The sequence below is a fragment of the Austrofundulus limnaeus genome, unplaced genomic scaffold, assembly GCF_001266775.1.
Source record: "Austrofundulus limnaeus strain Quisiro unplaced genomic scaffold, Austrofundulus_limnaeus-1.0 Scaffold1660, whole genome shotgun sequence".
Classification (NCBI taxonomy): Eukaryota; Metazoa; Chordata; class Actinopteri; order Cyprinodontiformes; family Rivulidae; genus Austrofundulus; species Austrofundulus limnaeus.
Window position 1 is genome coordinate 25551 of NW_013954062.1, and position 14607 is coordinate 40157.

General features: G+C 38.9%; 2 protein-coding genes across 3 annotated transcripts; both read left to right on the forward strand.

The window, feature by feature from the left end:
* Positions 1-41: 41 nt before the first annotated feature.
* LOC106536032 (myoferlin) lies at positions 42-4369 on the forward strand (the record flags this gene model as incomplete). The annotated part of the gene is given in 17 exon segments (XM_014033203.1): positions 42-112; positions 201-215; positions 295-390; positions 475-603; positions 955-1110; positions 1218-1309; positions 1399-1569; positions 1716-1864; positions 2002-2141; positions 2275-2363; positions 2456-2551; positions 2640-2781; positions 2867-2966; positions 3074-3258; positions 3407-3516; positions 3605-3752; positions 3923-4369. Coding segments are annotated over 17 exon segments (1928 nt in total), but the record flags the coding sequence as incomplete, so codon positions are not given.
* Positions 4370-4828: 459 nt separating this feature from the next.
* On the forward strand, positions 4829-14404 carry ppp4r3b (protein phosphatase 4, regulatory subunit 3B). 2 transcript variants are annotated; one of them, XM_014033204.1, is made up of 16 exons: positions 4829-5295; positions 5791-5846; positions 5982-6080; positions 6166-6789; positions 7995-8072; positions 8184-8300; positions 8446-8562; positions 9069-9200; positions 9568-9670; positions 9757-9798; positions 10139-10297; positions 10428-10597; positions 10682-10821; positions 11991-12151; positions 12230-12363; positions 12451-14404. In XM_014033204.1, exons 1-16 carry the CDS (start codon positions 5154-5156, stop codon positions 12553-12555), a joined length of 2379 nt encoding a protein of 792 aa, XP_013888658.1. In that variant the 5' UTR covers positions 4829-5153; the 3' UTR covers positions 12556-14404. The 2 variants fall into 2 exon arrangements, with proteins under 2 accessions (XP_013888658.1, XP_013888659.1); XM_014033205.1 differs by having other exon boundaries at positions 4830-5295; positions 12006-12151.
* Positions 14405-14607: the final 203 nt, after the last annotated feature.

Genomic DNA, 14607 nt, shown 5'->3' on the forward strand with positions numbered 1-14607 from the left:
GCAGGGACCTTCTTCATGTTTTATTTTCATTAACTTTGCAGTGGCCATGATAACTGCCTCCCAAGGACATGTTGTCATAGACATTGATGAGAGAGCCATTCTGAAACCTGAGGTAAACACGTTCCCAAGCAGGTTCTGAAACAAGAGTTCTTCAATTTATGATTTAAAAAAATGTTCTTTGTTTATTTTCTCCTTTGCAGCTTCAAACACAGAAGGTGAGATTTTCTCTATTGTAAGACATTATCCAGGCATGCTTGTCCAAAGTGACTAACTGCAGCTTTGTGTTGGTTATAGGAGGACGAGGTCGACTGGTGGTCCAAGTTTTATGCCTCTGTTGGAGAGCAGGCCAAATGTGGGCCTTATCTAAAGAAGGGATATGACACTTTAAAGGTGAAAACATATTCTGTGCCTTAAATTCATTTTATAAACTGTAAAAACTGTCAGTACTCTGTTCTGATGTGGTTTGTTTTTTAGGTTTACCAGCATGAGCTAGAAAAAGTTGAGCAGTTTCAGGGTCTGACAGATTTCTGCAGCACGTTCAAGCTTTATCGAGGAAAAACTGAGGATGAGGATGATGACCCCTCAGTGGTGGGAGAGTTCAAGGTGAAGAGGAGCTGTCAATCATAAAACTTCCTGTTGTTTTAAACCAAAAATTCAAAGCACGAGTTTATTAATTATGTTCAAATCCTTATGTTTTGAATAAAACTTTAGATGTTAATGAAACGTACATTTTAAATTATTACTGCAAATACAGTTTAACATGTTTGTCTTGCCTTTTTTTTTCCATTTGTTTTGTATTAAACAGTTAATTTTATCTTGGTTGGTAAGGTGAATGGATATCTATTACTTTTCTGCTGTCTTATTTCCTGACAGCTATTTCCCCCACACAGACTGAGAAGTTATGAGATTTGGTTTAATTTCGGGGTTTAAACTGGTGGTTTTGGTGTCGTTCAGGGCTCGTTCAAGATTTACCCTCTGTCTGATGACCCAGACGTGCCCCCTCCACCTCAGCAGTTCAGGGAGCTTCCTGAGAGAGGACCACAGGAGTTCCTGGTCAGGATTTATGTGGTGCGCTGCATCGACTTGCAGCCTAAAGATACAAATGGCATGGTGTGTGTGTGTTTTATTTTTTTGTGTGAAAATAACTAATTCCTTTGCAGATCTGATATGATTCTGAAGCTAAAACTCCAAACATTGTGTCTGCATGGTTATTTTAGTGTGATCCATACATCAAGATTGCACTTGGGAGGAAAACACTGGACGACAGGGATAATTATAAACCAAACACACTCAATCCAGAGTTTGGAAGGTGAGATCCGATCATTTCTCATTTCTGTAAGATTTTTATGACTGGAAACAGTTTGGACACTTGATTTGCTCTCCTTTTGTAATGTCCAGGATGTTTGAGCTGTCCTGCTTCCTGCCTCAAGACAAGGATCTGAAGATTTCAGTGTATGACTATGACTTACTGAGCAGGGATGAAAAGGTTGGTGATACGGTCATCGACCTGGAGAACAGGTTCCTGTCTCGCTTCAGGTCCAGCTGCGGTCTGCCACAAACATACTGTGTGTAAGTATGAATTTGTGCTTTATCACATTTGAAATCTAGAATAAAAAACAAAAGTAGTTTAATTTTTATTAATTCTTCAATTGTTTTGATGCTCAGTCGTGATCAAATTTAATCCATAGAGTTCATTTGGTTCCATTTTCTTGCAGGTCAGGGATCAATCGGTGGAGAGATCAGTTGAAACCTTTCCAGATCCTCCAAAATTTAGCTAAAGAGCGAGGTGTTCCTCCTCCACATGTAGAAGAAGACGGCAGCTCACTGTCTTTTTCGGGAAAACAATACAACTTGCAAGATTTTGGTACGGTTTGTATTAAATGTATTATTTTCACGGTTTTTGTTATTTAAGTTTTGACCTATAATTGCTGGACTTGTTACTGGTTGACATTCATGGTTTGTTTTACCCACCCTTTCCTCCTGTTGCTGTGTTCCTTGCAGAAGCAAACTCTGTGATTCACCCACACTTGGGCCCACCTGTGGAAAGACTGGCCCTCCATGTGCTCAGAAACCAGGGTCTGGTCCCAGAACACGTTGAGACCAGAACCCTGTACAGCTCACACCAACCAAATCTATCCCAGGTAAAAAATAATAATAATAAAATAACTGAACTGTTTGTAAATGAATTTGAATATATTTAATGTGAACTAGCACTTAAACTGGACAGAAAGTAGAAATCTGTTTTAACGAGAGTTGTCCTTTCAACTAATGCAGGGAAAAGTTCAGATGTGGGTCGATATTTTCCCCAAAAAGCTCGGCCTGCCTGGGCCACCGTGCGTTATCACTCCACGCAAAGCCAAAAAGTAAGCAATTCTTCACAGCTTTCTCATTTTGTAGCTTTCTAATACAGTTCACAATAGCTATGAGTTTGTTTGTTTTTTCACCTTTGAAACAGGTATTCCCTTCGAGTCATCATTTGGAACACAACCGATGTTGTTCTGGATGAAACGAGCATCACCGGAGAAAACATGAGTGACATCTACGTGAAAGGGTATATGTGACTTTAATCCTTCCTCTGTGCTTTTAGTTGGACGTCTTCATTCTGAGCACGGTTCTAAAGTATCTGTTTGAATTTACAGATGGATGCCAGGAATGGAAGAGGACAAGCAGAAAACTGACGTCCACTACAGGTCTCTGGACGGAGACGGGAATTTCAACTGGAGATTCGTCTTCGGGTTTGACTACCTGCCTGCTGAGCAGCTGTGTGTCGCATCAAGAAAAGTGAGGAACTAAACACTGAATGATGGCTGATGGGTTTGTTTTTAGGTAAAGTGTTGTCGAAAGTGACGATGTGTGGGTTTTGCAGGAGCACTTTTGGAATCTGGACAAAACCGAATACAGGTTTCCTCCTAAACTGATCGTCCAGATATGGGACAACGACAAATTCTCCCTTGATGATTACTTAGGTGAAGTAGAACCATCGCTTACTCCAGTTTGACCAGAGAGCGTAAAAACCTTGCTCAAACATCCACTGTATGATGTTTTTATTTGTTGTGTCACATTTCCTGTACAGGTTCTGTTGAGCTTGACCTGCTCAATCTGGTCCCTCCTGCCAAGACCCCGGAGAAGTGCAGCCTGAAGATGCTGCTGGGGAAGATAGGACCATGTGCCACCTCCAAGAACTCACTCTTCTCCCAGAAGTCTGTGCGAGGCTGGTGGCCATGTGCACTAGAGCAAGATGGGAAACCTGTTCTTGGTGTATGTTGGTCCATTGATCTATATTACGGTTAGGGTTAGGGCTTAGGGCTTAGGGTTAGGTTAGGGGTTAGGTTATGGTAATATAGATCAATGTGTTGGTTCCCCCTGGGTGTTGACTGTTTGAAGCATTATTTAAATAACTTCACAGGGGAAAGTTGAGATGACGCTGGAAATCGTGGAAGAGAAGGAAATGGAGGAGAGACCTGCTGGAAAAGGTCGAGATGAGCCAAACATGAACCCAAAACTGGACCCGCCCAAGTATGAACACAGCTCTTCTAATGAAACTATAGGTTGCTTTAAACAGATTCTCATAAGGTGAACACTTCTGCTTGTATTCACTCAACAGCCGCCCTGATACGTCCTTTTTCTGGTTTACAAACCCTTGCAAGACCATGAAGTTCATAGTGTGGCGCAGATTCAAGTGGATTTTTATTGGCGCCATTGTTCTTCTGCTGGTTATCCTGTTCCTTGGGATCCTGTTCTATTCCCTGCCCGTAAGACCATTAAAACTTATTTGATTTTTCCTGACTAGTAAAATTAATTAAAACTGAGATCATGTTATATCAAAAACATGTTTTTTATTTTTGGCATTTACTGCTGTGCTGTGAGAGATTAGCAAACAAAGTTTGAACACAGTAATGCTGAAGTTGTTTTTCCTTCATAGAATTACATCTCCATGAAGATTGTAAAGCCTTTTTCCTAAGGAGCACCTGAGAGAAGCTGAGTGCCTTTCTGCAGCCAAACCTACATTCCTGATCACAAACATTCTTCACTGGAAACATACAATAACTTGAATACTCTAAGTTTTCTTATCATCACTCTTTTTTCTGCACTCACAGTATTGTAAAATAAATTTAAAAATAATTGTACTCATGTTACAGTTTTAATAAGATCAGCATTTTATTATTTTTATGTAGAAATTGTTACTTTTTTATTTGAACTACTACTACTTTTTTAAATGTTCTGCATTAACACTAAAATGTGCTTTTGTGTTCATTTATATCTGCGAAAACATGCAGTTTTATAACATTTGTTTTATACATTTTCAAATGTTTTTGATTCTTTGTTCAAAAAAGGTCTCTTAATTTAATAAATAGCAAACTTCTTTAAATGTATGCTTTGTTTTTTGAAATCCACTCGAGAGGCAAACCAGATTAAATGAAATCGAATGTCACATTATTGAAATTACACTTGTGATTTAAACACTACAGAACGTGAGTGTTTTCTTTGAAAGAAGTTAACAACATTATCATAAATTTGTATCTCATTTATATTTCATTTTACCTAATTTATTAGAAGGTGGCTAATAATAGTAAGAAAAGTAATAATTAAGGAAGATTTTTAGGTGGTACTTAGAGAAAAAAATAGTAAGCTAGAGCAATTTATTTTACTTTGTCAATTAGTAATGCATTTATGTGTAATAATTAAAAGGCTGCAAAATGTAAATGAATTTGAATAAATCTGTGCATCGTGTTTTTATCTGCAGGTGGCTGCAGTTGCAATTTTTTCTAACCAGTAGGGGGCGTATTTAGATCCTGAGGGTTCGTTTCTGCTAAATCCCGCCCACCGGGCTTGATTGACATCTACGAAGAAAAAGATCGGATTACAAGATGGTGGTCTGTGGACGTTAGCTGGGGAGGCCATCAGAGTTGTTGTGCTCTCTTTGAATGTTACTACTTGAGCGTGAGGCCTTGTGTTTATTAGATTTAAGCCGTAGACGTATAGTGTTAGTGAAATAGCCAAAAAAGATATATTTCTGTTGTCTTAAAGTTCGCTTAGAAGTGCATGTTTTATAACATGCAGGTGGGGGAAAAGTTAACAGGTCGCGGAAAACACTAGGTGAAGTGATAGTCTGCGAGCAGCCAGCTAGCCTGCTAGCTCCGACTCGTTTAACCATGTCGGACACACGGCGGCGGGTGAAAGTTTACACCCTGAATGAAGAACGGCAGTGGGACGATCGGGGCACCGGACACGTCTCGTCCTCGTTTGTGGAACGACTGAAAGGAATTTCATTATTAGTTCGAGCCGAGTCGGACGGTAAGTTCTTCGTTAGCCTAGCATAGCCACATTTACGATACGTGGGCTAACTCCAGCATGCTAGCTTGTCCTGAGTGAGCGCCTCAGTCGCTTTGGAGCTTATAGTAGTTTTGTAAATTTGCTGTGGCGTTTGGAGCCCACGGTGTTTGACAGACACAACATTTCGCAGTCATCTCGTTCAAAACAACAACTTTCCGTATTTTTGTGCTTCGTTTGCTCATGTGTTTAACGGGCTACGTGATCGCACCACGGGCCCACCAGTCTCATATCGTACATGCTTAAACTTGTTATTACTGAATGTTTTAAAACTTTACCGATTTAGAATTGTGATTAAATAACCTGGCTAATAACCTAGTTTGTGTCAGATTTTATCTATTCTACTTTAAGCTTACTTTTTTGCCAACTAATTTAAGCATATTGTTTTAAAGTTGACTTTTGTTGATGTATCATTTTGTACTCTGTATACTGGATACGTTACTATCTACAATCTTTCAGGATCATTGCTGTTGGAGTCGAAGATAAGTCCAAATACTGCATATCAGAAACAACAGGTGACTAGCTTATTATGAGACCTTACTTTTCTTTACTTCACTTTAGAGTTCACACACATACGTTTCATTTGTCTAAATAAATACTGATTAGTGTGAATTGTTTTAAAGCAAAAGTGCACTTTTCTTTCTCTCCAGGACACGCTGATTGTCTGGTCCGAAGCAGATAATTATGATCTTGCCTTAAGTTTTCAAGAAAAGGCTGGCTGTGATGAGATCTGGGAGAAGATTTGTCAGGTACTGTTCTGCTTCGATTGTTTCTTTAAGATGTATTTTTTTGTGTTGGCGTTAATTTAATAACTGATCACAATTTCTTATTTAGGTTCAGGGTAAGGACCCTACTCTGGACATCACCCAGGACCCCATCGATGAGTCGGAGGAAGACCACTTTGAGGAGATTCCAGAAACGACCCATCTGGTTGAGCTCCCTCCTTGCGAGTTAAGCAGACTTGAGGAAATTGCTGATCTGGTTACCTCTGTCTTGTCCTCGCCCATCCGAAGGGAGAAACTCGCCCTGGCGCTGATGAGTGAGGGCTACATCAAGAAACTGCTAGGTCTCTTCAGAGTGTGTGAGGATCTGGACAACCGAGAAGGTCTACATCACCTCTATGAGATCGTGCGGGGTGTCTTGTTCCTCAACAAAGCAGCACTCTTTGAGGTTATGTTCTCTGATGACTGTATTATGGATGTAGTGGGTTGCCTCGAGTACGACCCGGCACTGGTTCAGCCAAAACGACACAGGGAATTCTTGACCAAGACGGCAAAGTTTAAGGAAGTTATTCCCATCACAGACTCAGAGTTGCGGCAGAAGATCCACCAGACGTACCGGGTTCAGTACATCCAGGACATAATCCTGCCTACTCCCTCGGTCTTTGAGGAGAACTTCCTGTCCACACTCACGTCTTTCATCTTCTTCAACAAAGTGGAGATTGTCAGTATGTTGCAGGTAAAAAAAAAAATCCAAACGAGGTTTCTTTCAGTTTGAGACACAACTAGCAACATGAAATATTTAAATGGATCTTTGTAGACCCAATATTGTTTGATGGGTTACAATTCTTGTAATACTTACACTGCAGTTGTATTGTTTTCTACTGTTCCATCACAAATATGTTTGACGTCGTTTCTTCTTTTGTAAAACAGTGTTTTAAACAGGATTATAAATAAATGACAAAAATTATTTCATTAGTAAAATGTGACATCACAGCATGTAAAAATGTAAAATGTACTCAGCATTTGAGAAGAGGCTGTGAGACGTACATGTAAATATAAAAGAAGTTGTGCTTTAACAGTGAACCAATTTAAATTGTCTTGGAATATTATAAGGCTGTTAAATTAAGGTGTGCATCAGAGCTTATTCCGTTTGATGTGATGACTAATTGAAGGATGTGCATCAGTTTGTTCAAGTCTTTTTAAAAAGATTTAATTGTTTAAAGCCCTTTCTCTGGGTACTCTGGTTTTCTCCCACAGACCAAAACCTGCGTGTTAGGTTAATTGGTGTCTCGAAATTGTCCTTGGTTGTGGTTGAGAGCGTGAATGGTTGTTTGTCTCAATGTGCCCCCATGATGGACTTGTTCAGGATGTACCCCGTCTCTCCTCGTCCCACTGGAGGTAGACAACAGCTCCCCGTGACGCGGAAAGGAAAAGTGTGTAAAAGAAAGTGGATAAATGGATGTTTTAAAGTCCATATATTTCAAAGGCTAATATCTCTGTCTGCTGGATGTATATTTCCTGCATAAACAGTTCAGTATTTCACTGTTTATGGGCTGCTCTGTATTTTAGTTGGTCTTTTTTTTATTGAGCTTAAAATGAAAGTTTGCCTTTGAAAGTTTCAGGTACTTGGTTTGCTACTAAATGCTAACGTTTAATACCAGTAAATACTCAAGTTAAATTCTGTTCATGAAACACAATGAAACATGATGTTACTATGTAAAACATCAAAGGGAAGATGGAAACACGATAGATTCCAAACAGTATGAATTTGTGTTAGTTTCTTCCACCTGTTCTGCAGGTAAATGGAAACAGTTCTAAAGATTATTCAAAATGATTGTGGTAAGCTCAAACAATTGTCACGGGGAATCCATTTGCTCTTTTCTTGGCTTTAAAATTGTTAAATTGTCTTAATATTTAAAACACATTTTGACTTTTCCACAGGAGGATGAGAAGTTCCTGACGGAGGTCTTTGCACAGCTCACAGACGAAGCCACAGAAGACAGTAAAAGAAGAGAGCTGGTAAGTCGGATCTCTGTCTACATCTAGTTTTATCTATCTGTGGTGATAATTAATGATGTCTGTCCGCGCTGAGCAATAATGTTTGTATTTTCCTGTCCTTTTACTCCTCAGGTAAACTTTGTCAAAGAATTTTGTGCTTTTTCACAAACGTTGCAGCCACAAAACAGGGATGCCTTCTACAAAACGTTGGCAAATTTAGGGATTTTACCTGCTCTTGAAATAGTCATGGTACGATACAAGTTTTGTTTGAATGATAACTAACCTGTTGTTTTCTAAATTGCCATCATTTTTGTGTTTTTATACACGATTTAATGGGAAAGTAAATGCATGTATAACTCCACGTCTTTCTGCAACGGTTTTTCCTCTCGTTCAGGGAATGGATGACCTGCAGGTGAGAGCAGCAGCTATCGACATCTTCTCTTACCTGGTGGAATTCAGCCCCTCCATGGTCAGGGAGTTTGTCATGCAGGAACCACAGCAAACTGAAGATGTAAGAACTAATGAAAACTTTTTTTTATTTTTTGAGAAATAATATAGTTTGTCTCAGGGGTTTTGTAAAGTACACTAGTTGTAATGATATGAGGGAATGTACTCTTCTCAGATTTGTTTTTGATTCTGTGATTTCATGTGGAAAGGTTTTGTTTTCCGGTCTGAATATGGCTCAGTACAAAACAAGATCTGATTGTGTGTGTGGTGATGTAATATAACACACACACGGGGTATGGTTAATGATTATCATCACCATCAACACTACAGTCATGGAGAAATAGGTTGATGAACTTGTTTTAGAATTCTTGCGTTTGCATTTCTTTTTGTTTTGTTTTTCTGCTTTTCTAATATGTACACAAAATACATTTAGAGAGTCTACTTTTTTAAAAAAACAAACTTTATTTTAGTAGTGCCAATTTCTTTGTGTTTTTTAAAGTTTTTGTTTGGAAGTCATGATTACATTTTATTCTTTGTGTGTGAATGTGTGTTTTTGTGTGTGCACTTCAGGATGTTCTGCTGATTAATGTGGTGATCAAGCAGATGATTTGTGACTCTGACCCAGAGTTAGGAGGGGCTGTCCAGCTGATGGGTCTGCTCAGGACGCTCATTGACCCAGAAAACATGTTGGCTTCCACCAACGTAAGCAAAACAACTACATTTGTGACCATTGTCAACTTTTAATTTGTTTGTATTTTGTATACAAATAATACTGCTTCCTAATGTAACCCTACTACTGCCGTATTTAATTTTGGGGATAAATCTGTTTTGGAGAGTGTGTTTTGCTGCAGATGAAGATTTTACGATAACTGCTTAAGATAATTTTAATAAAGATTATTATTCTGTTTTTGGCTAAACTGATTTTTTGTTTAGAGTTTCTGGGTGCTTGAATCTAATATATACATATATATCAGTTTTACTGCCTAAAATAGGTGCTTCTGCTGGTGGAGTGCAAACCCGTTTGTACCATTCAACATCAGTGATGCTTCTGTTGTGTGATCTCTTTTAGAAAACGGAGAAAACCGAGTTTCTGAGTTTCTTCTACAAGTATTGCATGCACGTCCTCACTGCTCCTCTGCTGGCCAACACGGCACATGACAAAAACTCAAAAGGTAAGCTGGGCGTCATTGAAGCAAAGAGTTTCAGATCGTATGATCAAATACTTTGTGGCTGACTGTTCTACTTTACGGTCTTTCAGATCAGCCTGAGAGTTCAGCAAAGATCAACCCTGTCTGTCCAGGTGGGTTCTGTTTACCTCATTAAACATTTTTTTTGTTGTTCAAAAAGGGTTTGCTTTGTTTTACTAGCAATTATTTGTTATCCTTGAACCAAAAAACACACCATCAAAACATTTCTTTGAGCTCAGCTGGAGCTGTGGCTGCACTTGATGACGTTTGATTAAAGGAAATTGCTGTAAATTGTAGTACATTTCTAGATTTGCAAATTGCTATAATTCTGTGTTCAAATCACTAGATATTTAGAAAAAATGACAGGAAGGGAAGGTGTAGTGTACAGCCCTTGGGTTGCTGTCTTGCCTAATTATAATATTCTCATCAGAGTTGTCTTTCTCGTTTGCGCAGACAATTTCCAGACAGCTCAGCTGCTAGCTCTGATCCTGGAGCTTCTAACGTTTTGTGTGGAGCACCACACCTACCACATCAAGACCTACATCATGAACAAAGATCTGCTCAGGAGAGTGCTGGTGCTCATGAACTCGAAGCACACCTTCCTTGCACTTTGTAAGTCCATTTATGTTATATTTATTGCTCTAAACCACTACATATAATTATATTTCTCCTCAAATTTAGATGAAAACACAGCATATTTATTTCTTACGACTTCTCTCTCTTTTTTTTAAATTTGTCCAAGGTGCCCTGCGTTTCATGCGCAGAATCATTGGTCTAAAAGATGAGTACTACAACCGCTACATTATCAAAGGGAATTTGTTTGAGCCTGTCATTAATGCCCTGCTGGACAACGGCACCCGATACAACCTTCTCAACTCGGCTATCATCGAGCTCTTTGAGTTCATTAAAGTGGTGCGGAAACATTTGATTAAATCTCTTCATTGTGTTTGCAGAAAGTTTGATTTTTTATTTTTATTTTCTCCCTTATCATCACAGGAGGACATCAAGTCTCTTATCGCACACATTGTGGATAACTTCTACACAGCACTTGAATCCATCGAGTACGTTCAGACTTTCAAGGGTCTAAAAGGACGATACGAGCAGGAAAAAGACCGCCAGAGTCAGAAACTCAACAGGTCAGTTTCCTGGTCGGTCACATGTCAAATCATTGTTTTCAAAATTAAAAGGTTCTTGTAAGACCTCATTTTGTAATATCAGCGCATTATGTAATAATGTAATAAAATCAGGCTTCAAAATGTAATAAACTTGCGCTAAAACCGCATTATGTAATAATTGACACAAAATGTAATAAAATCCTTCAACGCATTATGTAATATTTTTATTACATTTTGCGGCAATTGTTACAAAATGTGGTGGTGTAATAATTTGGTGCATTATGTAATAAACAACCAAAAACCACTATTTCTGTTCATCCTAATCAATATACTTGTAATAACTGTCATGTTGCAAATACTACATAATTAAATCTTTATAGTTTTGGTCAATAAACACAAAACTTCTCATCTTTTATTTGCATTTTCAGTCAAATTCTAGTGTATATGGATGTATAGAGCAATCTCTCAGATTTTTTTCATGTTTTATGGAATCTTTCAAAAACAGTTTCTAATTTATTACGCCTGTAGGACGTTAAAAAACAATTATTAACATCAAATATCCACTTCCAACCCACTCTATTGCTAGAAACAAGTTCTTCAAACCTCATTTCCTTCTGATACAGAAGCCGACAGTCCGCCTGCACCATGCAGCGCCCCACCTCCCTCCCCTTCGCCACTGATCGTCCACCTGCAACCCCTCGCGTGTGATTAATACTTTTTTTTTTTACGAAAATTACATATTTTTAAGGCTCATTATACAGGTAAACATCTGAAGGGGTTGACATGTACATACAACTAACTTTTAGATATATTTTGGGAGTTGTCTACAAAGTGGAATAATTTCTGTAACAGGGATCAGGACAGTAAATCTGAAAATGCAAATAAAGAGAAGTTCTGTGTTTGTTGACCAAAGTTATAAAGATTTAATTATGTAGTATTTGCAACATGACAGTTATTACAACTACAGTATATTGATTAGGATGAACAGAAATACTGGTTTTTGATTGTTTATTACATAATGCACCAGATTATTACACCACATTTTGTAACAACTGCCTCAAAATGTAATAACGTTATTACATATTGTGGTTTTAACGCGAGTTTATTACATTTTGAAGCCTGATTTTATTACATTATTACATAATGCGCTGTTATTACAAAATGAGGTCTATGTTACACTGGAATAATAGAGGTTTCTCACTCAGATACCGCAGAGATGCACGGTCTTTAGACGAGGAAGAGGAGTTGTGGTTCAACGATGACGAGGACGATGAAGACGGAGAGGCGGTGGAGAGGAGGATGGAGGATGACTTCTCCGATAGCTACGAAAAGTTCATGGAGGCCAAAAAGGGTAAGGTGTAATGATGTGAATGTGTGCAGCATTTCGAAAGCCCCCACCCCCCAACACTTCTGCTGTTTGTTTGTGCAGGAGCTGCTAACGGAGCCAACGGTGCCAACAACGGGAAGTCTGCCACAATCCCTCCCGCCTCACCCACAGTAGCTCCAAACAGTTCCTCGTCCACTGTTAAAACCGTCGCTCTTCCTGCCACACCTGTCGTAAAGGTAATCCAGACTTTTTATCGGAAACATTTAGAAGGCTTTATTTTATTTCTGTCAATAAAGCGTATTTTCTTGTCCTGTTTCTTATAGACTGCCCTTGTTGGTTTGGTGGACTACCCTGATGACGAGGATGAAGAGGAGGAAGATGAGGAGGAGGACCAGTCTCCACGAAAACGACCTCGTTTGAGCTCATAAGACTTCTTGTCCGGTCATAGCGGACAGACGTCGAGTTCCTCCTGTCCCCCTTCTTCCGGTCGTGTCATTGGTCCTCGGCCAGCCCGTGCCACCTTTCAGTCTCACCGAGAAGACAGACGAAGACGAGCTCCTGCCTTTTTCAGTCCTGAACTCTGTCGTTTGCTCTCTCTGAGTAAGGAGATGGATTTCTCTGGAAAGACGCGTCAGTCTCTTCCTGCAGACAGATGATTTTTTTAAAACATTTTTTTACACTTAACTCTTTCTCTAAGATGCCCAACATTTGCTTTTTTGTTCCTCCTGAGGAGAACTTCATTGATCTTTGTCTGCGCTTACCTGTTCTTTTCCTTCCTCCACCGCTCACCAAACCAACCACAGATTGTGGGAATCACAATATTCCTTTTTACTCCACTGTATTGCTGTTGCAACAGTAGCAAGAAAGCCATGGCTCAACAGCAGCCCTTTAAGTAATTTACCAAACTGAACCAATGGGCTCCAGAGGCAATGGAAGCCAGAAAAAAAAAAGCCAGTCTGCAAACTGTTCGACTGGCCTTTCAGGCTCCCAGGACTAGCAATCGAATAAATAAAAAGCCTGTCTGAAGTTGAATGTGTGCTGCCTTGTCACAGATAGAGGGATCTTTGTAACAGAAATATTAAGAGAGAGGTGACGAGTCAAATGAACCCTCAGCTGTAATGATGCTTCGATCGAGTAGAGCAGGACTCCAATCTTTAAAGGCCATAGCATCAGTTTGGTTCAAAACACACAAAACAGTGTCACAGGATTGTTAGCCAGAAGTCCTGTATTTCAAGAATTTTGTTGAAGTACTGTACATACGTTTTTTTTTGTTTTGTTTGTTTTCTTTTTAATTATTTTTCACTTGACGTGGTTTGAAAGTGGAAGGGAATGCCCACCTGCTTGAGTTGTGTTTTTGGTCACAAAATGGTGGAAGTGGGGGGATAGGGTCACTCTACCCTTTGAGTTTAGTTCATTTGATTCAAAGTAAAATGCAGAGGTTGGTATAAAAAAATACATATGAAAACTGCAGTAAAGTCACTTTCGCAGACAACAATTTGAGGATGTCTGTAGTTCTGTATTTTAGTCCAGTTAAGAAAGTTAGTTTTATGATTTTTACACCTAATGACAGCTCAAAGGTTTTAGTTTTAACCCAGTGGTAGGCCTGGGCTGTTGGGCTTCAAGTAGATTTAATGCTCTCTTTTGTTTCAGATCTCAGGTTTAGAGTTGATTTCCATAAGAAACCAAAAGTCACCCGCTTTGTCTGTAATATCGTTGGATAAAAGATAATTCATTACTGAGGAAGTGAGGTGAGGTGCTCTGCGGGGGCTTTTTTTTCCTATTTTGAAGGTTTGTAATATCCCAGTTGAGATTTCAGTTCAGATGAGCTTTAACAGCAGAGGTTTTCCATGTAAAAAATTTTTGCAGTAAAAAATACATTGAAGGAAAAAATTGATATTGAGCTGTTTTTATTAGTTGTGATTAAAAAAAAAACTTAACCCCTGCAGTGGGATAAGTTCATTGTCAGGTTGAAACTTTTCTTGTGCTGTTTCTCCTGGTCTCAGAACGCGCACAAAGTCAAATGAAGGGATACAAAACTAGATATCAGATCCACGCTGAATACAGTAGGGTTGAAGCACAAAAAAAAGCTTATTTTTATTGTGTTCGTCAAGAGTTTAACGGTGATTTTTCTTTTTCCTCAGTCTGTCGGCATCATCCAATGACTTTTTCTGCTTTCCAATGAATTTGTACCAAGTGCATTTACTACCACTATTCATTCTTAACATTTGTATGAATTTATTTGATAAGTTTTGAAATTAAATGTGACCCTGACATTGATCTTGTGAACCTGTTTATTTTTGTCTATAAAAATCTGCTATATATTTATAAAGAACATTTTCTGTAATATTTTTGATTAAACAGCATAAAAGTTAAAAAAAAAGCTAGATGCCACATAGCGGTAACATAATGATCCCCGCACGCACAAATGCACCAGAACTCAGAAGACTGCATCCCAAACGTATTGGTTTGGGTGGGGGGTC

Coding starts and splice junctions, on each gene's coding strand:
- ppp4r3b (XM_014033204.1), top strand. CDS start 5,154: ATGTCGGACACACGGCGGCGGGTGAAAGTTTACACCCTGAATGAAGAA. Junction 8,073..8,183: donor ACAGTAAAAGAAGAGAGCTG/GTAAGTCGGATC, acceptor TTTACTCCTCAG/GTAAACTTTGTCAAAGAATT. Junction 9,799..10,138: donor GATCAACCCTGTCTGTCCAG/GTGGGTTCTGTT, acceptor TCGTTTGCGCAG/ACAATTTCCAGACAGCTCAG.